This window comes from Eptatretus burgeri, chromosome 17 (genome assembly GCF_056783735.1).
Source record: "Eptatretus burgeri isolate ZD-2024b chromosome 17, Ebu_testis_v1, whole genome shotgun sequence".
Taxonomy (NCBI): domain Eukaryota; kingdom Metazoa; phylum Chordata; class Myxini; order Myxiniformes; family Myxinidae; genus Eptatretus; species Eptatretus burgeri.
The window spans coordinates 26,991,292-27,015,164 of record NC_140977.1 but is presented as its reverse complement, the minus strand read 5'-3'; the positions used below and the strand labels follow the sequence as shown (position 1 = coordinate 27,015,164).

The 23,873-nt window shown below is 44.6% G+C and overlaps 2 protein-coding genes across 4 annotated transcripts in view; both read left to right on the top strand.

Moving 5' to 3' along the window:
* LOC147009605 (uncharacterized) overlaps positions 1 to 9,856 on the top strand; it is a 37,151-nt gene extending 27,295 nt beyond the window's left edge. Inside the window, exon 2 of the mRNA XM_085862453.1 lies at positions 7,591 to 9,856. Coding sequence (XP_085718579.1) covers positions 7,604 to 8,884 — 1,281 coding nt within the window. The 5' untranslated portion in view covers positions 7,591 to 7,603 and the 3' untranslated portion in view covers positions 8,885 to 9,856. The remainder of the gene's footprint in view (positions 1 to 7,590) is intronic.
* The window catches only part of LOC147009604 (uncharacterized), a 103,663-nt gene that overhangs the window by 27,831 nt on the left and 51,959 nt on the right, over positions 1 to 23,873 (top strand). For 2 of the 3 annotated variants that reach the window (XM_085862435.1, XM_085862433.1), the window contains exon 2: positions 21,708 to 21,770. The exons of the other annotated variant lie outside the window; for it this stretch is intronic. Coding sequence is in view for 1 of the 2 variants with exons in the window: in XM_085862433.1 (XP_085718559.1) it covers positions 21,708 to 21,770 (63 nt within the window). In the remaining variant the exon portion in view is untranslated. The remainder of the gene's footprint in view (positions 1 to 21,707; positions 21,771 to 23,873) is intronic. 3 annotated transcript variants of the gene reach the window in all.

The following is a 23,873-nucleotide window of genomic DNA, read 5'->3' as shown; positions in this document are numbered from 1 at the left end:
GGCCACAACTGATGACCTGTCGCAATTCTGAGGGCTCTTCTCCGTCTGAGTCTGCCGAACACGGCCCTACATGTTCGGCACTTCTTAGTTTCCCGGGGACTGGTGGGGGGTGATGGTTGGGCCTGGCTATCCCTATTGACCCGGGGCGGAGTTGGTGGTCTAGGGGGCCGTGGCTCTTCTCTTCGCGGGGCCTTTCCTGCACGGGCGTTGCACCTCCGCTGCAGGTGGTCCCCTGCGCCACAATTATAACACCTCTTCTGGTAAGGTGTTTGCCTCCCAGTACGCCGAATTATACCCCCTCCATTCCGAATTGGGGTACCCCCGATGGCCCATCTCCCGCCCTTCCCGGGCCCGACCGCCTCTCCACAGGTCTCCCGAACCGGCGGTCGAACATGCCCTGCACCATCCTTTCCATTCGCGCTGGTCGCCCAGGGTTGCCCCGGCTCCCAGCGCACTGTCGTCACGGGTCCACCTGTCGGACTGCCACCGCGTGGCGCTCAGACCCTCCCAAGGACGTTCTGGCTGTCTCCCCAGCAGGCAGCAGTATCAGCCGCCTTCTGGAGGTTGTCCGGGCGCCATACGGTGAGCAATGCTCCGACATCGGTGCCCCCTATTGCTCGAAGGAAATGGTCCAGGGCAATCTCCTCCCGGTACTCCGGTGGCATGTTGGTGTGCGCGATCCCCACCAAGCGGCGAATGTCATGTGCCAATTCTCCCAGCGATTCCTGGGGACGTCGTTTGCGCCCGTTGAGCTGAGCTTTAACAAGCTCGCTCTGCTGGTCCATGCCAAATCGGTTTTTTAGGGCCGAATGGAGATCCTCCAGGGTCGCCCCCTCACTGGGTACCGTGGTCAGGACTTCCAAAGCCACGCCACGCAGGGCCGCTGTGAGTTGTGCCACACCCTGCACCTCGTTCCAGCCATTGCCTCTGGCAACACACTGGAACTGGGCCATATATGCCCTCAAGTCCGTCTTGCCATCGTACGGGGGTAGCGGCACCCTCGGTTCTTTCGAGGTCTCCTCCCGTTCCCTAGGGACTCCGGGAGGAGTGTACCTCCCCAGTCCCAATGGTGCCTCACTCCCGCAGGGTCCGAGCCATTTGCCCGGGGGCTCCACCACCCTTGTCTGCGTCTGTCCGTGCCCCGCATCGTCCCGCTTACTCTCCCAAGCCATTGGACTCACACTTCGCACACCCCCTGGAACAGTCATTCTGGGTACCCCCATTAGGCCAAAAGACCCCGCGGTCTCTACCCTCCCCAAGCTTGGCATGCTCACCCCCGCATCGGGCAAGCCTCCTGCTCCGCCTTGTGACACCGGCCCCACCTGGGCACGATCCGCCTCGAGGGGAGTATATCCTCTCCCCTGTTCCCGAAGGAGGCCACCCTGCTTCTCACACCGGGCCTCCACCCTATCCGCCAGTCTCTTCTCCATTTCCTCCATTTTTTCCCTTTATTACCCCATTTATTTCCTCCCCTATCGTTCCTAACGACAGTTCCCCGACTTTTTCTCTTATTTGCTCCACCTCCCCTTGTACCTGTGTCACCATCTTATCGGTCTTGGATATTTCCTCCCTCGTTGTCCTAAACTGTTCTTCTGTCTCGCCCCGGTTTTTTCCTATCTGTTCCCCCAGTTCCTCTGTCTTTTCTCCGGCTTTTCGCTCCATTTCATTAATTACCTCCTCATGTCTCTTTCTACATTCCTCCGTCACCTTTTTAATCCTTTCTGTGTCTCCGCTTTTACCTCCTTTCGCAGGTTTTCAACTTTGTCTGTCATTTCCCGATGTCTTTTCTCACAGTCCTCCTTCACGGCTCCCAATCCCTCCTTTATTTTCCCTTGTTCTCTTTTTAATTCCTCTATCGCCGTCATGTTCCTCCCTATTTCCTCCTTTATTTGGTCTTGTCCCTGTTTTACTTCTCCCAATCCTTTTCCTACTTTGTCTATTTTTCCCACCACCGTCTTTATTTCGTTTACCCTCTCTTGTTTACTTTCTTCCATTGCGACTCCCACTCCTTTTACTTTCTCTTTTAACCCGGTCACCTCCGCTCGTATCGTGTCGACTTCCTTTTTCATTTCGTTTTAGTTCTTCCAAGCTTCCTTTTAGGCTCATTCCCATGTTCTGCGTCTCACCCCGCAGCTCTTTCATCTCTTCCCTCATTTGCTGTGTATTCGCATCCATCGTCGTTTTCAATTAATTTGTATTTGTATCCATCTTTTCATCCATTTTTTTGTGTATTCGCATCCATCTTTTCGTTCATGCCTTTCATTTCGTTTTTCATATTCGCATCCATTTTTTCGATCATTTTCGCATTCATCTTTTCATTCATTGCCGCCAGCATGGCGCATAGCTGGGCCATGTCGGATGCACTCAGCTGAGCCGTTTCGGCAAGGTTTGGGGAAGGGTTTTGGTGGAGAGGAGGGGGGGGAGGTGTCATACACCGCGGCCGCTGCCGCACCCATTTCGGGCTCTGGGTTCAGTTGGGCGAGTCCGTGTTCCTGCACAATCAACATTTCCTGCTCGGGGATTCCATCCTGGACCATGGATTCTACACATTCTACATCCATTTCTAATACCCCCCGGCTCCCGCTCACCTTGGAGCGCCATCTTGCTTCACGTAAAGGGTTAATTTGCTCGCTCGTAATTTGGAGGGAATCGGGTGTCGCTTCTCTCACCCCTGGACCGATTCCCGTGAATTTCGCTGGAGACAGGAGAGCCTGTTGTCCCGCTCTCCAATACCAGTGCCGCGAGGAGGGCGATGAATTTGTATCCCACTCCTGACACCAGTGTTGCGGTATTCGCGCCCGCCGGCGTGCTGACGGCCACGTAACTCGAATCGCGGCACGTCGCCCACCGGACGGACAATCCAGTCGTGACCCTCTCGGACTAACGCCGGGAACCAGTCACGGGTGGACCTTCGGTCTCACCGCGATCGAGCCAATCAGCCCCCGCGTGGGATAGGGTTGCTCGCCACCCGACCTACCTAAGTACCCACACGGAGGGTAGACCGGGCGATCGCACCTCGCCGCAGGTCGACTTCGGCCACGGGCCACTTAAGCGACCCGTTCCGTACTATCAGAATAACCGAGCGGTGTTATCGTCGACCTCGACGGTTCGATTAATTATCGGGCGTATTCAGCCCACTACCAACCCTTTACGTGAAGCAAGATGGGGATTCAATAGAGGAAAAGACGAAGCGAAGTGGGAAACAGTTCAACACAAAGCACATTTATTCGCGGCACACGGGAGCACACATATACAATTCCACCAAATGCACACAGAAAAGACACAATGTAATTTACACAAAAAGCAAATGTAAAAGCGAAAACACAATGCAGAGCTAATACCGACTACCGAGCACACGGCAACACTTATACAATTCTACTTCACAGACGGCGCCGACAACACATACCCAAAACCAAGGAAAAGAATACCCTCAAGGATGAGGCGGGCCTGAGGCCGAGACCGGGTCGCGCCTACCCGTCTGGTGATGAGACGCGGAGCGGCGATGGCGCCTCAACTCCGCGGGCCTCGCGGACAGTGTCTGGTAGGGGTGGGAAAGGGGCCCCCTTGGTCGCACTATCTCAGCGCGGGGGGAAACAGGAGGGGGTTGCTGATGCTCGGGGTATAGAGGATTCTTATTGTCCCGCGACGAGCGTCTCCACCTCGGCCAGGTCGCGCTATCGGCCTCCCTGGGTGCAGCTCCCTGCACGACGCGAGCACCCCCTCGTCTGCCCTCGCCGCCTCTCCACAGCTCCGTCCCCTCCGTTCCGACTCCAACGCACACGACGACCAGCCCCTTCTTGCCAACTCCACCGCCCGCGAAGTCTTGACTCTCTGTTTCCGACTCTCCTACTCTCCTACTCTCCGCCTCTGGACTCTCTGGACTGACGAACACGGTCCTTTTATCAGCCCCGTAGCTTCGCCCTCTCATCTTTGACCCCCTCCCTTCGACCTTTCACCTCGCTCCCCATTGGCCCGAGAAAAAGTGGGCGTGAAGGCTTTTTGATCCATAAATTTGCATATATCGATCGCCCTGGGGCGGGGCCACCCGCCCCTCGCTCACCGATTGGACGGCAAAAAGTGGGCGTGTGTCGTTTTTGATCCGTTTTTGAAGCACAAAATCCGTGATTTTGTACACGCTGTTCGGCGCGCGCCCTGCAAGAGTCCAACACCGGTACCCACAGCGGGGCAAGAACGGTGGCGATGCGACGGTTGCGAGGTGTGACGGGAAGGTCGTGGCGGTTGTGGTGAAGCGGCGTTGTGGTTGGTGGTTGATGTTGTGGTTGTGGTGGTAATCATGGCGGTTGGTCCAAAATAAAGATAGCAAAAGAAAAACGGCTATCCTGAAGAGTCGCAGCACGCATAAATGACATGTATTCCCACTAGACAACGGGTTTGGGCCTAACTACACATGTACTTACCGAGATACCTCACCTAAGGGACCTGAATGGTGGTTTGCGAATTTGGTAACCACAACAATATATATATATATATATATATATATATATATATATATATATATATATATATATATATATATATATATATATATATATATATATATGTATTTGTATTGTTACGGCTGTGGAAATCCGCAGAACACCATAAAAGTCCTTAGTTCAGTTAGATCGATAAGTCTGTGTTCAGTTAGATTTCCCCACCGTTGTTGAATGGGAATTATTTGTGTAACAAGGCTGTGATCCTTTGAGATAGTGTTTTTCTTTTCCTATTGTTATTTTGGACCAACCACATCTCCACCACCATGACAACAACCAACATCGCTCCCAAATAACCAAACGCCAACCACAATTATGCCCATCACCGAACCGCCTTCCCCGCTACGCCAACTGCCGATCCCCTTCTCCACAAACCAAACCATAACTGTCTATCGGTGGCACGCGGATTTTCCCGCCTGCTTTTCCCGCGCTTTGGTGTGGGGGGAAGTGCGATGCGGGTCAAAGGTCAAAGGTCATGTGAAGGAGGGGCCTGATTTTGGGGGAATGAATCTCCCTGGACCTGTGCCAAGAATGCTCTCAGCCCCCGCGAGGCGCTGGGGAGGGGGGGGGCGAGAGGGCATGCCCCTTTTCTGGAAGCTTCCCGCAGGAGCTGGAAGGGGGGCGGAGCGATAAACGGGGAGGAGCGAGGCGTTGGAACTTGGGGGATATAAAGGCGCGCAGGACGCCAAGTGTGTTGTTGTTGGGGGCTTTTTGGGCTTTTTGTCGTCTTCGTGGTGGTTCACTGGTGGTCTTCTTCGTGTGCATTGGTGGTTTCATCGTCGTCGAGGTGGTGCCTTCTCCTTGGGCGCACCAAGTCGTGTGTGTTGTGTGCGGTGGTCCGGGTCGAGGCGCGAAGGACGCGGATGGGAGGCGCCGCTTTGCAGCTCTGCCACGCAGCCTGCGCACCCGGGAGGAGAGCGCCGGAGAGAGCTCGCCCACCATCGCACCACAAGGGTGCAGGTAACCTGCAACGGTCTCGTGGGATCCGTTCGGTCAACCAGGCTCCACGCCATCAAGGTCTACGGACCCTGTCTGGCGCCCTCATCTTTGAGGGTGGCCTTTTCCTTTCTTTTGAATGAATGTTGTTGGCGCCGTGTCCTGTAAGTAAAAACTGTTAAGTGACTCGATAATTGCTGATAGACGGTCGTCGTGCTTTCACCTTGCTCGTGTCTTTGTCCCCGTCCCGTGCATGATTGTTTGCCTGTATACGTGTTTTTGAATACCTACATTGATTGCATGGCTGTACATACGTGCACACGTGTATAATAAATGTGCTCGTCTAAATGTAACCCGTTCGTCATGTCTTTTTCCCCCATTGGAATGCCATATTGTATCTCAGAATATTAGTTGGGTTTTAAATACCCGTTAAATAGAATCGGATCCAGCGAGGTCGGGCGATAATACCCGCTTGGTTATCACTGCAGAACGGAACGGACCGCTTCAGGGGTTCGTGTCCAAGCCGACCTGCGACGAGGTACGTTCTCCCTGTAGGCTACCCGCGCAGGTAGTTAGGTATATCGAGATTCGGCGATTAACCCTATTTTGCGTGGGTAGAAAATTGGCTAGGCCGTGGTGGGGTTGAAGACCCACCCGTGACAGGGTTCCGGCGTTGTTCCAGAAGGTCACGACTGAATTGTCCGTCCGGTGGGCGACGCGGCTGCTCTTAGGGAAACGTGGTCGATCGCACGCCGGTGGGCGCGAATTCGTAACACTGGTGTTCAGGAGTGTGAGATTCAAATCCATCCCGCCTCCAACTAAATTAACGGGAATCGGTTCAGGGTGTGTCGAGCGACCATCGATTTCCATTAAATTGCGGGCTTTTAAATTATTTCCGATAAGCAAGATGGCGGTTCAAGGCGAACGGGTGCAGGGTGGATTAGAAATGTGTTTGAATGTAGGATCCATGGCCCCGGACGGTTCTTCTTATTATCACCCACCACTAATGGTAATCAGTGGGGCCGCTCACCCTATACTGAGCACGAACTTTGCCGACAAACGAACTCGAAGTCGCACAATAGCGGCGCGATCGCATCTCATCGCAACACGGAGCGAGCTGCTATTATTAGCACAACTAACGGCACGACACGAGGTGGGTGCTCCCAGCCACCGTTTGAAACCCCGGGGTCATGGCAGGCATGGCAGGATGCCAGAGCATGCATTGACGGGCTTCGGAGACAAGTGTCGAAGTCCTTGCAGCGGTGGAGGAATGGTGACAACTGTATCGGGGAATTGCATTCATTTCCCTTTGAATTGGATGAGGCACAGCGGCACATAGACAGGGTTCATGAGGATTACGTGCGAACGGAGTCACAACGATGGGCCGATGTACAGGAAGAAAGGAGGGAGGAATAACAAAGGCAAACAAAGCTAGAAGAGGAAAAACGGAAACACGATTTGGAATTAAAAAAACTGAAGGGAGAGGGAGAAGAAGGCAATAAAAAAAAGAAAGCCTTGAACAGAAGATAAGAAGAGGAGAGAAATATCTGGAGGAAAGGAAGGAAGAATTGTTGGAAAAATCAAGACAGTTCAAAGAACTACAGGGAGAAATGAGGAAAGTCGAGGGCAGTACCCATAAGCTGGAACAGGAAAAAAGCAAACTGAACAAAAGGATAGAGGAAGAGCAAATTAGTAATTCCCAGGATTAGTCAGGAGGCCCAATGCAGAATAGTGTACGACCCTGCTGATACCGTGTTAGAATAGTGCAACAGGTGTAAATTGACTGTCCAGACACACAGAAACGTGAATCAACTTGTTGCCAACTCTGGATATGGATAGTATGGCCGCCATGACAGTTTACAAAATGGTCGCCATTAAATACACTTTTCGTCATATTTCAGCCGCAAATTGACATGAAATTACAAAATTAGGGTCGATTTCCATGTTTTTGAGCATGCCTGAGCTGATGGGAGTATAGAAAAAAACATTGCTCCATCCATTTTCTAAAAATAATATGACTTGTTTTTCACTATATTATTTTTAAAGAAATGTTCAGGCTCGAATTAGAATGTCTGATTATACAAACCACAATCAATGAATTTTACAACTTTGCTATAAAATGATCCTAAACTACATAACTGTGTGTTTTTCTGTTACCCAGGACGAACTGAAAAATGAAAGCCGCAAGATTTCTCACAGGGGGTTCAAGGGATCGAGAAGAAGAAGAGCATGTAGACTGGAATAAATGCTTTATTTGCCAGGACAGTTCAAAAACTAGCAAGTCAACGCCACTTCGAAAGACTACAATCGTTGGTGTGAAAACTGTAGCTGAATGTTGCAAAGAAAGAGAGAAATATAATGACGCTAAATATGTTGACTCATTCTCAAGAATCAGAAAATATTCTGTACCGGAGCACGTCGAAAAGATTCAATGGCACAAATTCTGCTATAGTGACTTTACTCACGCACAAAAAATAGACAGACTGAAGTCAAGGATTCAGCCACAGTCTGTGACTTACGCAGAAGAGATACCCACAACATCAGGTTCCTCAGAGAAATACCATGTCCCAAAGTCACTAAGATCCGCGCACAGCGCTATGGATTGGTCAAAATGCGCTTTCTGCCAGACTGACATTCCTGGAAAAGCTGGTGTCCTGACAAATGTTGAATTTGATCACACATCATCCAGGATGCTTAGTTTGGCCCAATTTGACCCCACCATGCGTCACAGGTTTGCAGGTGTTTCAGACTTGATGGCAGCTGAAGGTAAATATCACCTCAAGTGTTATGTTTCTTTTCGCAGAAAGTATAAAAAGGAGAGTGGAGAGAAAAACCAGTCTCCTGAAAGCATCTGTTTCAGAAATGTGATGAACCAGCTTGAGAAAGAGCTGCAGAAGGGACATGTGTTTACCCTGAAAAACATCTGGGAACACGACAGCATGCTGTTATTGAATGATTTTGGAATTGAGGCTGGAGCCTACAAAAGCTACAATTTCAAGCAGAAAGTGGAGGTTCACTTTGGTAGTGACAAGGTGACATTCGTGCAGCCATTGGATGTCACAAAACCCCTCATAGTTGCGTCCTCAACTGTGACAAAGTTTGCCATGAGAACCGCCGTGAATGATTTATCTGAAGAAGGTGAAAGTTCTGAAGAAGATGAATTAGCCCAGTGCAGTCTGCCTCATCATGAGAACGAAATCCTTAGCTGGATCTTCAGAGTGGGCATAAAGATTTACAGTGACGTAAAACACTCTCCAGGGCATAGCATTATCGGTGGACTGAACACAGAAAATGCAGAGCGAATTGTACCTGAAACCCTGTACATGCTTGTAAAGCTTCTTTGTGGTGGTGACAGCACTGACAAGATGGACAATGAAGAAGCGGATGAGACAGATACCAAGAACAAAGTTCTGAGCATCTGCCAAGACATTATTCATGTGGCTTCAGGACACTGATGTCCTCATTCTCCTTGTTGCCTATCAGCCGCATCTCAGTCCCTTTCTCTGGATGAATGCAGGGACACCCAAAAAGCAACACTACATTCCCATTGACTCCATCAATATCCCAGATTCGCAGAGGGAGTCACTTCTGGCATTTCATGCAGTGACAGGTTCAGACAGCACAAGCCAGTTTGCTGGAATTGTGAAGCGCTCTGCATGGGCTGTCTTTCAAAACAACTCCCACCTGTTGAATAACCTAGGCAAAGAGGAAATTCCTGATGAGAGTGTGATTGCAGATGCTGAGTCATTTGTCTGCAGGCTTTATGACCCTCATGGCCAAGATAACTCAATTCAGCGAGTAAGATGTGATCTGTTTCTCAGTCTGACCAAAGCTATTGAGAATCTGCCTCCAACTCGCGATGCTCTGATTCTACACATCAAGCGAGCACACTACCAGACTTTTGTGTGGAGAAGAGCCTTGGAATCTGAACCACATCTACCTGCACCTGAGAACTGTGGGTGGGAACAGGTCGTCAAAGATGGCAACGAGACATTTCAGCCGCGACTCATGACTGCACAGCCTATTACTGCTTACTGTGTAGAACTGACGACATGCAAATGCCGTGGGTCATGCTCAACTCGACGGTGCAAATGTACACGGAATGGACTGCCTTGCACGAAAGCATGTGGATGCAAAGCCCTTTGTAGGAACCCGTTCAGTGTACAAGCCGATCAATAGCTCTGAAAATTGTACTTGGGTGTTCTCACAACACTTTTCTCTTCTGCAAAGCAACGTAATTTTGTGTTAGAAAGAATCTGACAGCTGTTGAAATAACCTTTGACTGACTGTAAACCCATCTCCATCAATAGTGCTAAACATTTTCTTTTTCACATTTGTTGCTCATATGTGCATTTTCAATTTCGTCTTGAAGTTGTCAATTATGTGAAAAGTTGTAATCCAGTACAAAAATAAAGCACAAAATAGTGTTCCTCGTGTCAGATTACATAGTATTTCACAATCATAACAAATTTCTGGCTAGTACAATTTGCAGTAAGAAAAAGACTAAATCTGATGGCGGCCATTTTGATTACTGTCATGGCGGCCATAATATTCAGATGCAGACTTGGCAACAAGTGGAACTAGACTTGGTCATGCCTAGACTCTTCAAAAACACCAGTTGCACCATTCTAACATGAAATCAGCAGCGAACCTATTTTCTAGGCTAGCTACAGATTTTGACTTCTAGACTAGATAGAGAAAACTTGGAAAAGGAATGGAAAACGAAGCTGGAAAAGGAAAAACGGGAGCACGATTTGGAATTGAAACATCTGAAGGAAGCGGTAAGATCAGGCAATGAGGAAAGAGAAAGCCTAGAACAGAAAGTAAAAAGAAGAGAGGAATGGCTAGAAATTAGAAAGGAACTCAGTAAGAAAATGGGCATATTGGAAGCCAAAGCAAGGTCGGAGTGTGTGGAGATGAGGAAGGGATTAGAAAAAAAAAGCTTCTGAGTTGCAGAAACACCAAAGCAGAGAGAGAGAATTACAAAACGAACTGAGGATGGTGAGAGAGGAAAGAAAGAGAATGGAGAATGAAACGTTAAGGAACCACACTGAACAGATCAAACAGCTGGAAGCCAAGGCCAGATTAAAGAACGAGGAACAAGAAAGATAGTGGAATAGAAAACACAAAGAACAAGGAATAAGACAGGAGAAAGAAATCAGCCAATTGAAGGAAACAACGAGATTGCAGAATGAGGAACAAGAAAGACAGTGGAATAGAAAACACAACGAACAAGGAATGAGACAGGAGAAAGAAATCAGCCAATTGAAGGAAATAACGAGATTGCAGAATGAGGAACAAGAGAGACAGCGGGATAGAAAACAAAAAGAACATGAATTTGAGGTTGACCAATTGAAATAAAAAAGCAAGGTTGGAGTACGAGGAGATAGTGACAGGACAAGGAATGAAACAGGAAAGGGAGATCAACCAATTGAGGGAAACTATGAGATTGGAGAATGAAGAACATGAGAGACTCCCGGTAGGGTACCCGCGCAGGTACTTAGGTATGTCGAGATTCGGCGATTGACCCTATTTTGCACGGGTAGAAAATTGGCTCGGCCGTGGTGGGGTTGAAGACCCACCCGTGATAGGGTTCCGGCGTTGTTCCAGAAGGTCACGACTTAATTGTCCGTCCGGTGGGCGACGCAGCTGCTATTCGGGAAACACTGTCGATTGCACGCCGGTGGGCGCGAATTCGTTACAATATATGTAATATATATATATATATATATATATATATATATATATATATATATATATATATATATATATATATATGTATATCCTTTTCAAACTCTCCCCATACATGCTTTTTAACACTCAACATTACAAAACCCGGCATCGCCTCTCTGATCAATGGCAGCGTTGCAGGATCTGGGCGCAATCGATGGACGGCGTTTAGATACAGGACACGCCAATGAGGAGAAAGAGCTCTAGCAGATTCCAATGATGGTCCAATCTGTCTCTTGCTTTCTCTCAATCTAATTAGTTCCCTTTGAATGCACGACGCATCAATGAAAAGCCCTTGTCCTTTTCATTGCTGGCTTACTGACTCACACTTCATGCTTTCTTCCAAGCATGACGCACGTTCACCATTTGCACATTACACACTATACTCCCCTTTTCTTCCTCCCCTTCCCCTCTCTTTCGGTTGGACGAAAGTAAGCTCGCTGCCTTACGTCTGGTGAGTGAGTGGCTGCAAAAATCGCCTCAAACTTATTCCTTCTTCTCTTTTCCTTACCTTGTTTCCCTGGATGACTGAAGCGCCTGTGTTACGGTATTCTTGCTCCTTCGGAGACGCTCCTAATACCCCATCTATAACTTGGCTGATCACCCCAGGACGATTTTCAACGCTGCTAGAAAAGATCACTGATGAAGCAGATGTCAGTCACCTCTTTCATTCGTGTCTATTCAATAATGATCTTTCTTCCACGCATATTCACTGCAACAAAACAAAATGCACTGCTAAGTTCCACATACGAGATGCACAGGTCAGCATGGCTTCCGGCGATGCATGTTAATCATAAAGCTGTGGGCACCAAATTATTCTTCTTCTTCCAAATTACTCATTAAATTGACATATGGACATACGAGACCGTCGAGTCGGTAAACCCCAGGAGGGCAATTCAAACACTGGCAATGCACAAAAAACCCGTAATAATGCTCTGCAAATATTAACAGACTCGGTATAATAAAGAACATTCTGTAGCCCAATAAACGTCATTCTGGCATTAGGATAGAGATGCAGCCCGTGCCGATAGTTCGATAATCAAAGTTATCTGATGGGCAGAAAAAGTTGCTATCACACAAAATATATGTACTAACAAGATTGCGGCCTCTTTAGGGTGCCATAGCGAAGATACAACAGTAAAATGCGGCTCACACAGGGGCTGGATTCACAAGATTGCAAACGGCATATGAAAGAGTCCACTCGCTCATGAGTGACCCTGATCCAAACTGGCTGAGGGTCATATAAAGCAAGACGATTGGCTGAGCGAAACACGTGACATAGCAGCCCCACGAAACAGCAAATGTGAATAGGCAGGTTTGTCAAATCATGGCAGGATCAAATCAAGGCTGATGTACAAAGTTGCTGCAAACAGCCGCAACAGCCTGTGTTGTGGAACTGTGATTAAGCGATTGGATAAGGCTGGGCTTCTGTGCTCAAGGTATAGTCCAGTCAATATACTGTTAAAAAGGCCAAACCTCAACCAAATTGCAAAATAAATTATTTTAATTGCAATGAATAGCTTAAATATTGTTGAATAACATAACCTCCTAAAAATTTAGATAACACTAGATGACCCGTGAACCCGTTGGGTTCCAGTTGTGACAGCGGTTGATAAAAAATATCATTTCAAAAAAATAAAATAAAATAAAAAAGATAGCTCCAGCGAACTATACCGCTGACGTTGTTTGCATTGATCAAATACTCCCGAAGAGTACTTGACTGAATCGGGAATTGATTTTTAATAATTTTTTTCGTTGCCCGATTTGAACGAAACTTGATATTGCACGTCAATGTGAAAAAAAAAACATGGAGAAAAGAAGGTCGAATAAATTATTGTGCGTAATCTTGAAAACACAATTTTATTAATTAATGAACACGGAAGTATTAGATCAAAATTGAGATGTTTATTTTATGTTTAAAAATAAATCGTTTTTTGTCAATACTAAATGTTTGAAATTTTAAAATAAATCATTTCAAGGAAAAAAAAAGATAGCTCCAGCAAACTATACCGCTGAGGTTGTTTGCATTGATAAAATTCTAAGAAAGAGTACTTGACTGAATCGGTAATTGATTTTTTAAATAATTTTTTCGTTGCCTGATTTGAACAAACCTTGATACTGCACACCGCAGGCGAATGGTGAGTAAGGTGGCCCTAAAGTTTTTGCGCTATCGTGTAACATTTTGACTGTATTTCGGGAACATATATATATATATATGTATATATATATATATATATATATATATATATATATATATGTATATATATATATATATATATATATGTATATATATATATATATATATATGTATATATATATATATGTATATATATATATATATACGTATATATATATATATACGTATATATATATATATATATATACGTATATATATATATATATATATATATATATATATATATATATATATATATATATATATATATATATATATATATATATACGTATATATATATATATATATATATATATATATATATATATATAAGCCTGGTGTTGGCGCAGTGGTTAGGGCAGCGGCTTGGGATCCAAGAGGTCCTGAGTTCAAGCCCCGTTGGGCCACTGAATTAATACACCAGGGGTTGACTCAGCCTGTCATCCTTCCGAGGTCGGCGAAATGAGTACCAGTATACTGGGCCGGTGTATACCCCGGTTAAAATAGGTGTACCATATCCCTGTGTCGTAAGAGGCGACCAGGGTTGCGTCAGGAAGGGCATCCGGCGTAAAACATGTGCCAAATCACTATGCGGATCATACGGATGATCCGCTGTGGCGACCCCGAACGGGAGCAGCCAAAAGAAGAAGAAGAAGATATATATATATATATATATATATATATATATATATATATATATATATATATATATATGTATATATATATATATATATACACAAGATGAGAGTTTTAGTAATATGTAGATGAAATAGAAATCGACTTAGTGTAACATTTTGAAATTTATCCTGAAATGCAGGGTATATGGGGTATTTCATTCATCAAGTCCTGAATTCAAATTTCAATAAACTTTTTATTTCATGTTAAAGATGTAAGAGGATAGACGGACAATTGTCACATACTATGTATGATAGATGTTTTGTGGAATCCGATTTTCAAGCAGTTAATCAATTCTTGTTCAAGAAATTCTGCTATCCAGTCTATTTTGTTTGGATAAACGAAGTTAAAAGATGAATCGCCATTTCAAATCATAATCGGGATCCTAAAATTAATAATCTCCGAAAATTAATATTTCATGGATGAACAATTTATTTTCATCAGCCAGCAATTCAGCACACAAAAGTACAGCTTGTCATCTACAGATTGCTGAAAAATCCCAAAACATTCTTCGAGCTTCTCACATACTATATGATAATTCAGAGTTCATCACTAACACAGTCAGATGGAAGACAAGCCAAATTTGCGCAGTTAACACCCCTACAGTCTCCCCAGGCAATAGAACGTTCCAGTCCATGTCTCTTGCGGGTTCACCTTTTTAAGCAGTGAAGCCGCTTCAATATTTGGTGATGTCCTTCCTTCCTTCTGTTTGTCCATCCATCGTCTGTCAAAAATGATGATGAAGAAGAATCTTTATAACCCATTGTGTTTAATTCTAAAGGGTAACAAGTCTGAAGACGATGATGGTTCACGAGCGGTATTTGACGATGTAGATTGTTTCAGAAGTCAAGGATGAGACAATGTGATAATGTTTGACCAAGTTATAAAAATGATCAACATGATGTGGTATAAGTGACAGGTTATTAGGTGCAAAATGTCGAAAACCCAGTTTCGTTCAACGATTTAAAAAAATTTGACCTTTGCATAACCTTTAAAGGTTCCAAAACAATGTTGTGGACATTAAAATAAGGAAACAGGATAGGTACTATAGCTTAATGGAGTTAGTTCGTCGAAGAAGGTCGAAAACCCGGTTCGATTCCCACAACTTTGAAAATTTGACCTTTGTGAACTTTAAAGGTCAAGGATTATGACCTTTGGTGCAAAACTTCCTCTGGAACATTCCAGAAACAATATAACGTCATATAGGCTATATGGCATTTCGCACTCCTCAGATTATCCATACTTTGATGAAATCAGCGTAAAAACAAACTTGAAGGGGGCGCCACGGGCAAGGTGTTCAAGATAGAGAAAAATAGTTTCAAGACCTTAGGTGGGGAATGACCTCAAGATTATGCATAAAAATATTGTCATCCTCGCTCTCAAAGTTTGAGCGGTCATCTGATTTTTATGTCAAAATTCGAAATTTTCTGAGTTCATGACCTTGTGACCTTGTGACCTTGACCTTGGGACTAAAATGAAAAATCGAGCTCTGTGGGGCTATGCACGTGCCATTGGGCTAACCAAATAGCGAAACTCCTGCCAGATTCGACAACCCCCTCGGAGAAGATGGATTTTTATTTCAAAATCGCAATTTTTCTAAGTTTGTGACCTTGTGACCTTGACCTTGGGACAAAAATGAAAAATCGAGCTCCGTGGGGCTATGCAGGTGTCATTGGGCTAACCAAATACCGAAATCCCTGCCAGATTCGACAAAACCCCTCGGAGAAGATGCAAATTGAAATTGGCTACCCCCTAAAAACATGTTTTTATGGGCGGACCACGTCCATTTTCAGGAAAACACAACTAGATCATGATATAAACCTCCCACCAAAATTTCATCAGGATCGGATCAAAACCCACGGAGCTATGCTCGGGACAGACAGACAGAGACAGACAGACAGACAGACACACAACAATAACGAATATAGTGGTCACTTATATTTTTCGTGAAAATATTTTTTCGTGAACCAATGAAGTTGAAATGTAAAGGGTTCTAAGGGGTTCTAAAAGGTAATTGTAATGGGTTCTAAAGGGTAATTCTAATGGGTTTTGTTTATTTCTATGCTTTGCCTATTTCATATTAAAAATACCAAACCGAGCCGCTTCCTTTGGACATGGGTGCAAATTATTTCATTTTATTTTATTTTATTTTCACAATCTAATTTACAGTTGCACTGTGTCACTCTAACAAGAGCAACTGGAGCTGGTGGTAGATTTGTTATTCGATGTTCAAGCTTACTCTGAATTTGTACACATCCTTAATCTTCTGGATCCATGTTGCTAAATTTCCCGATATACTGTTGAACCTGAAGATACACACAAGTGCTCTGAAAGCATGCTGTGGCTGCTGTTGGGGGGAGTGTGGGCACCTGTACAAAGGCAGAACTTGTTGACACCATCTCGCAGAAACTTTGGTAATGTCGGACATCTAAGCCCTCACCAGACATTCCGTTGTACAAACAAATGAGAGCCTCCTTACCAGCTGATAAGATCTCCACCATAGCCACTTCTCTTCAGAAAACTTCAGTCTGTTTCCTGAAATGAACTTTTTCCTTTCCTGAGAACCACATCATCCTTTCCCAATCAGAAACGTGTGTGATGTTTTGTCACAACCAGCAACTGCATGAATGAATGGCAGAAGAAGGTACATGTCTGGACACAAAGATTTTTTGTAGTTAGTGGATATTCCAAATTTTGGCTTTCTGGTAGGAGTCTTTCCTTCCGACTTGAGAAAAAGACCAAAATATGTTTGCTTGGCGTGAAAGCTGAGAAGGACAAGGAGATCTGTGTTTTCTCCAATGACAGTAGTTATACATTTGGAAGCACTGTCAACTGCTGTCTGGGCAATAAGGAGGTCTGCATCACCTTCTGCATGAATAGTCTGGTAACCATTGTCCTTAAGTTTCCTGCTCAACATGTTTGAATCTGTTTATTAGTGCTTTGAGCCAAGAATTGTTCCTTCTTTGACTTGATTGGCATATCTGCAACAAAGCTAACCTGAGTACCAACACCTCCTGAACGCCTTTGATGTGTAATATCCTTTGTGGTTCGGCTTGCCTCATAATCATTAAAGATAATGATTGGACTCGAGTATTCTCTTTGAACATAGTCCAGGTACATACTGAAAACAGCACTGAATGTTGACCTTCTCAGTCGCAGGAATTGTTGAAGAACTGATCCACCATCTATTTATTACATATTACATTTTAAAAGAGATTATAACTTGGGCTTCCCTTGAAGTATGCAACTCTAACTGCGGCTGCCACCCTGTTTACCCGCTCTGGAACTGGATCTCTCTGAGGGGTCACACATGGCCTGAGATGCCCGGAGTGCCAAAGAGCATGCAAACAAGACAAATGAACACCCCTCCAGCAGCCGGACTCTCATTCCTCCAACCTTCTCACAGTCTATGCAAACCGTGCACATGCACTGGCGATTACACTCATCCTTTCACTCGCACACATGCACGGATTCTCACCGGCACACTCAACTTTACCCACACCCACACTGCGTGGCCCGTCCTGCCTGGCTTCGTGCCGCAGCATGTCCGCTCCCTGCATGCACATATTTCTTCCACATGCACATTCATGTCTGAGTACATATTTCGCGAGATGGCGGCGGTACCTCTGCCACGGCGCCGTGCACCAGGTGCCCATGCAGCATGGGTTCGAGGTACGAATTTGGTCTGCGAATCCTGCAAACCATACTGCACACACATACCCAAGCATGCAAGCATGCACACACATCTGCGGAGAGTCCCTTCACAAATCCAAATCCCCCCATTTGTACCACGTCATTGTGTGCTGTCTTTGTGTGCTTTGTACCTCTACCTTGCAGCAACTGCCGACTGCACCTTCCCATCAGGACACGAACTGCATGCGTAATACCACTATTGACTGGAGAGCACTCCTCAAGTTGCTTCAGCACTCAAGCAAGCAGTCCAATGAAATGGTTGATAATGAATGGTTGGTTTGGCAAGTGATCGCAAGCTGACTGGTAACACTGAACAACAAATTTCAAAATTTTTTTTTTTACTGGAGATGTGTAAAGTGATTAAGACTAATTTGGGTACGCTGATTTCAAAAATCATAACCGTTTTGCTGTATCACGTCAGGATTTTCAGGAACAGAAATATTCCCATTGCCTAGAAGTCAGGATTTCAATGAAATTTACATATGTCTTTAACATGTCTATTTCGTACAATTGTTGTTAACTTGTGTTATATTTCTTTCTTTCAGGTAAAGATGAGTAGGCGTTCCTGTACCAATCATCCTGACAACTTCTGTTATGTCTGTGGTCGGTATACCAAAAAAGATCAACAGCGAAGTATATCTACAGCAGTGAAAATGAAGGCCGCCTACTTTCACTACTTCGGGTGTAAGGTGGGGGACCAAGAACAGAGCTGGGCACCACACATCTGCTGCACAAGCTGTCACACAACCTTGACTCAGTGGTTGGTGGGCAAGCGCGCGAGCATGCCATTTGCGGTGCCCATGATATGGCGTGAGCCGCAGAATCATCATGATGATTGTTATTTCTGCTGCACAAGCATCGCCGGCTTCAACAAGAAGAATAAAGGTCACATCAAGTACGCTGACTGCGTCTCTGCTCGTAAACCTGTGCCTCATGATGACGAGAACCCCGTTCCAACACCTCCAGCTGATCAGAACATAGCTGTAAGCAGTGGTGAAGAGGATGGTGATGATGAACCTTTTGAACCCGACACTCAAGAATCACACCTTCTGAACCAGGGAGACTTAAATGATCTTGTAAGAGATCTCTCGCTGTCAAAGGCGAAGGCAGAGCTGCTTGGATCAAGGCTGCAGCAGTGGAATCTACTTGAACCTAACACCAAGATATCCTTGTTCAGAGCACGTCACAGAGACATGGCTGAGTTCTTTGAGATGGAAGACACGATGACATTCTGCAGTGACATCAACGGTCTGTTGAAAGAACTTGGGTGTGATCACGATCCTGCAGACTGGCGCCTCTTCATCGACTCGGGGAAGAACAGCTTGAAGGCTGTTTTGCTCCACAATGGCAACGAGAAACCATCAGTCCCACTGGCTCACGCGTTCGGCATGACAGAGACCTATGAGACTATGCGGCAGCTGCTTTGATTCCATCAAGTACAATGACTTCAACTGGCACATCTGCGGAGACTTGAAAGTGGTGGCGCTGTTGTTAGGGCTGCAGTCAAGCTACACGAAATACATGTGCTTCCTTTGTCTCTGGGATAGCAGAGACGACAAGAATCACTGGACGAAGAAAGATTGGGAAGAGCGAAAAGAGCATGTACCTGGTCGACACAACGTGAAGCATGTCGCCCTTGTCGACCCAGCCAAGGTTTTCCTTCCACCACTCCACATAAAGCTCGGCTTGATGAAAAGTTTTGTACGGGCAATGGATCTGAATGGGCGTGGGTTTTTGAATACCTCTGAATGAATCTGAATACCTCAAGGAAAAGTTTGGAAACACCTTGTCGGAGGCCAAGATCAAGGCTGGTGTCTTTGTTGGACCGCAAATCCGACAGATTATGAAGGACGAAACTTTTCCGACAACTCTAAACCCCAAAGAGCTGGCAGCGTGGAGGAGCTTCAAAGCTGTGACGGACAACTTCTTGGGGAACGAGCGCGCGGACAACTATGAAGAAATAGTGCAGCAGCTGCTGGAGTCCTTCAGGAAACTTGGCTCCAGGATGTCCCTGAAAATCCATTTCCTACACCAGCACCTGAACTTCTTCCCTGACAACTTGGGAGCAGTCTCGGACGAGCACGGCGAGCGATTCCACCAAGAGATTTCACTCATGGAGACGCGTTACCAAGGGCGGCACAACCCGAACATGATGGGCGATTTCTGCTGGTTCCTGCATCATGAAACTGACACAGAGCAGCACAAACGCAAAGCCAAATGCCTAAAGCATTTTTAATTACATTCTAGTGGAGTTTTTCTGTAATTTCTATAATTTTGAAGCATTCATGATGAAATAAATGAATAAATGAATTTTTGTAAATTTCATTGAAATCCTGACTTCTAGGCAATGGGAATATTTCTGTTACTGAAAATCCTGACGTGATACAGCAAAACGGTTATGATTTTTGAAATCAGCGTACCCAAATTAGTCTAAATCACTTTACACATCTCCAGTAAAAAAATTTTGTTGTTCAGTGTAATGGGACCAGTCAGCTTGCGAAACAAACAAACACACAAACCCACACAAACAAAGCATCGCCGATATCTTAACATTTTCAGATTTTACTCCAGATTTTGACAGTTATTCAGTCCATGTGATCCAATCCTCCAAGCTCAAATTATATTTTAATTATATACATTAATTAGTCCGTGAGAGTAGATCGTGGAAAATCACATCATTTCATGAATAAAATAGCTCAAAGCTCTGAATTTGAAAACTATAGCACTTAAAAAAGCAATGTATACAGCGACTAGTAGGTATGCAGATGAGGCATTCGATGATATGAGTGAGGAAACTGAAAAAAAATTGAGCACTTCATCGTTAAGAAACTGTTGCAGCCTGTTCCAAGTCAAGGCATGGTTGATCAGGCCAAAAAACAATGGTGGCTTCAGAAAATTTGTCCAATTTGGTATGAAGATGATTCATTCGATGATATGAGTGAGGAAAGTGAAAAAAATTTTCATGAGCATTTTATCAAAAATAAACCATTGCGGCCTGTTCCAAGTCACGGCATTGTTGAGCAGGTCGAATAAAATAGTGAATTAAGACCCCAGCGAGGTGACCGAGGACGCGCCTTAATAAAAGATATAATTAAATAAGGCTATTAATTATCTTCAAAAGGGGTGTTTAAATTAACCCAAACACAATTTTCGCTCACGCACTCCCTTGGAGTTCCCTGAGTATGCATGCAAAGTTTCAGGCCACTAGGTTTCATGGTTTTGGAGTTATAGAAGAGATTGCCGGATGGATTGACGGACTAACGGACTGACTGATGTACTGACTGATTGACACACACTGACATTTATTAGTATAGATTAGGAATGTGGAATGAAAAATAATAAAATTTTCTTTTAAATTGTTGTCCCTCACCTCACTTCACCTGTTGGTGTTGGGTGAAGGGAACCCATGAACTTCGTTCTTTATCAGTATCTGTTAGGCATATTTCTTCTTTCTTTAAGTTTCTTGAAACGCTTTCACTCTGTTATTTTCCTTCTCGATTAGCTTTGTTTCTGCACATAATGGCTGTGTGGTGATCTTGTTACGGGACAGTAAAACTCATTCAGTTGGAAAAATGTATTTGAAATGTGAAAGTTAATTGTTCAGTTCAGTCCACTGTTCTCTGTGTGAAAGTTAAAATAAATGTGAGATAACTACCATGGGCTCTGGAATGAACATAGCTTGGACCGGTTGATGTCAGACCCCAGTCAGACCTTAAGCTAGGATCATAAATACTGGGCATCAGACAGACTGAGACACCAAATTGCGTATTTTAGTATGAGTACAAAGACGTTTGTAGACAATGGACAAACACGTATGCTTTCTCAGGTTTTCACCTGGGTTCCCTGCATCATCATGATAACTGAAGGTTAACCTGTTAGTATTGCCGTTGGGCTTTCAGATGACAACATCAACAGGCTAACCAAAAGTTATTTTTCAATGGAGAAACTCATCAATGCAAGCTCAAGTTTTATTTTAATGGATGTTTTTTTGAAAAAAATTTCAGGTCTTATTGTGAAAGTGAAGGTGGAAACGGAGTTTGTGGATGATGATTTCTCGCAAGGCAAAGGTCTGAACCACAACATTATGCATGCTACCGTTTGACGATTTCTACACTCCGTGTTTTTGTCGGAAAAATCTGCTGCAACTTGTTTTGTTTTCAATTTATTTTATTTTTTAGCTCACCTGAATGTAGTTCCGGGGAGCTTATGGGAAGGCACACCGACCGTCTGTCCGTCCATCCACAAATACTTTCAACCTCTCTGAAACTACACATATGGTTTCGATGAAACTTTAGCACAATGTTCATCACTGTGTATGTACCAAAGTTTGTTCACGGCATTATAAAAAAATGGGGTCTGAGGGAGTCCACGGGGGGGGGGGGGGCTTCTCCCAAAAAGATATTTGCTTTCTTCTCAGAAATGACACACCCAATTACGATGAAATTTGACCACAACCTTCATCACCCAGGGTGAACCAAAGATTGTTCATGGCATTAAATAAATTGGGGTCTGAGGGGGTGTAAGGGGGATTACCCCCAAAAATATGTATTTGCTTTTTTTTCTCCAAAACTACACACCCAATTACGATGAAACTTGACCCACAACTTTCATCACCCATGATGTACCAAAGTTTGTTCGTGGCATAAAAAAAAATTCCATAGGTATTTACTTTTTTTCTCTATTACATGTTTTGTGGGTCATCCATGCCTACCAATGGTTCCCTGGTTATCTTATCCAGCCGCTACCCGGTGAGCGCCTGGGGTATTGCCCCTATGTTTATTGAGTTTCCATCATGTGGTTGGAGTAAAGAAAAAAATAAGACTGCTGAACCTGTGGCTTACCTGGGCTCTGGCTTAATGTAATCACTCAAATTTGGTGGCATTGTGCCTGGTGGGTCTGGAGAGGAAGGTTTTCGAAGGAATTTACGTGATTTTCCCAAATATTTATGAAGTCTGCCATTTTGACACACTTCAGGTCATGTGATCGGCATGCCCTCCGCAATTTATCACGACCTTGTCCTAATGTTGTAACCGAAATTTGGTAGCATTCTGATGAGTGGGTCTGGAGAAGAAGATTTTGGAAGAAATGTATGCGATTTTCCCCCCCCCCCTTCCCAAAATTGACTAAATCGGCCATTTTGACACACTTCCGTTCATGTGATCAGCTTGACTTCCGCAATTTAACATCCCTACCCTGGCCTAATGTTGTAACCCAAATTTGGTAGCACTCTGGTGGGATTGGAGAAGAAGATTTTTGAAGGAATTTACACGATTTTCCCGAATATTAACTAAGTCGGCCATTTTGACACACTTGCGGTCACGTGATCAAAATGACCTCTACAATTTAACACCAGGACCGTGTGCTAATGTTGCAACCCAAATTTTGTAGCATTCTGTTTGGTGGGTCTGGAGAAGATTTTTGAAGAAATTTATTTTGTCAGCCATTTTGACCTATTTAAAGTCATGTGAGCAGACCAAGCTTTGCAATTCCTGATTACCTGTCAGGAGCAGAACGTTACTGCCAAATTTCAACCCAATTATCCCAGCGGTTTGGCTAGTGAAGTCAAAAAAGGAGATGGACGGACGGACAGTGCGTGTTGACAATACCTTATCTGGAATGTAAATTCCACATCAGCCAAAAACACATTCTCTCGTCCCTTGTAATGATGAATATATATATATATATATATATATATATATATATATATATATATATATATATATATATATATATATATATATATATATATATATATATATATATATATATATATATATATATATATATATATATATATATATCCGGGCATGGTGGCGTGCACCTGTAATCCAGGTACTCGGAAGCTTGGGTTGGAGGATCGCAAGGGGACGGGAGCTCTGCACTGGGCCGTGCTATGAGAGGGTATAGGGCAGCCCGGAATCATGGCGAAACCCAATCCTTATCCCTGTGACGTAAGAGGCGACCAGGGTTGCGTCAGGAAGGGCATCCGGCGTAAAACCTATGCCAAATCAGTATGCGGATCATAACGGATGATCCGCTGTGGCGACCCCTAAGGGGAGCAGCCGAAAGATGAACAACAACATATATATATATATATATATATATATATATATATATATATATATATATATATATATATATATATATATAGTCCCGAAAAAAATGACATC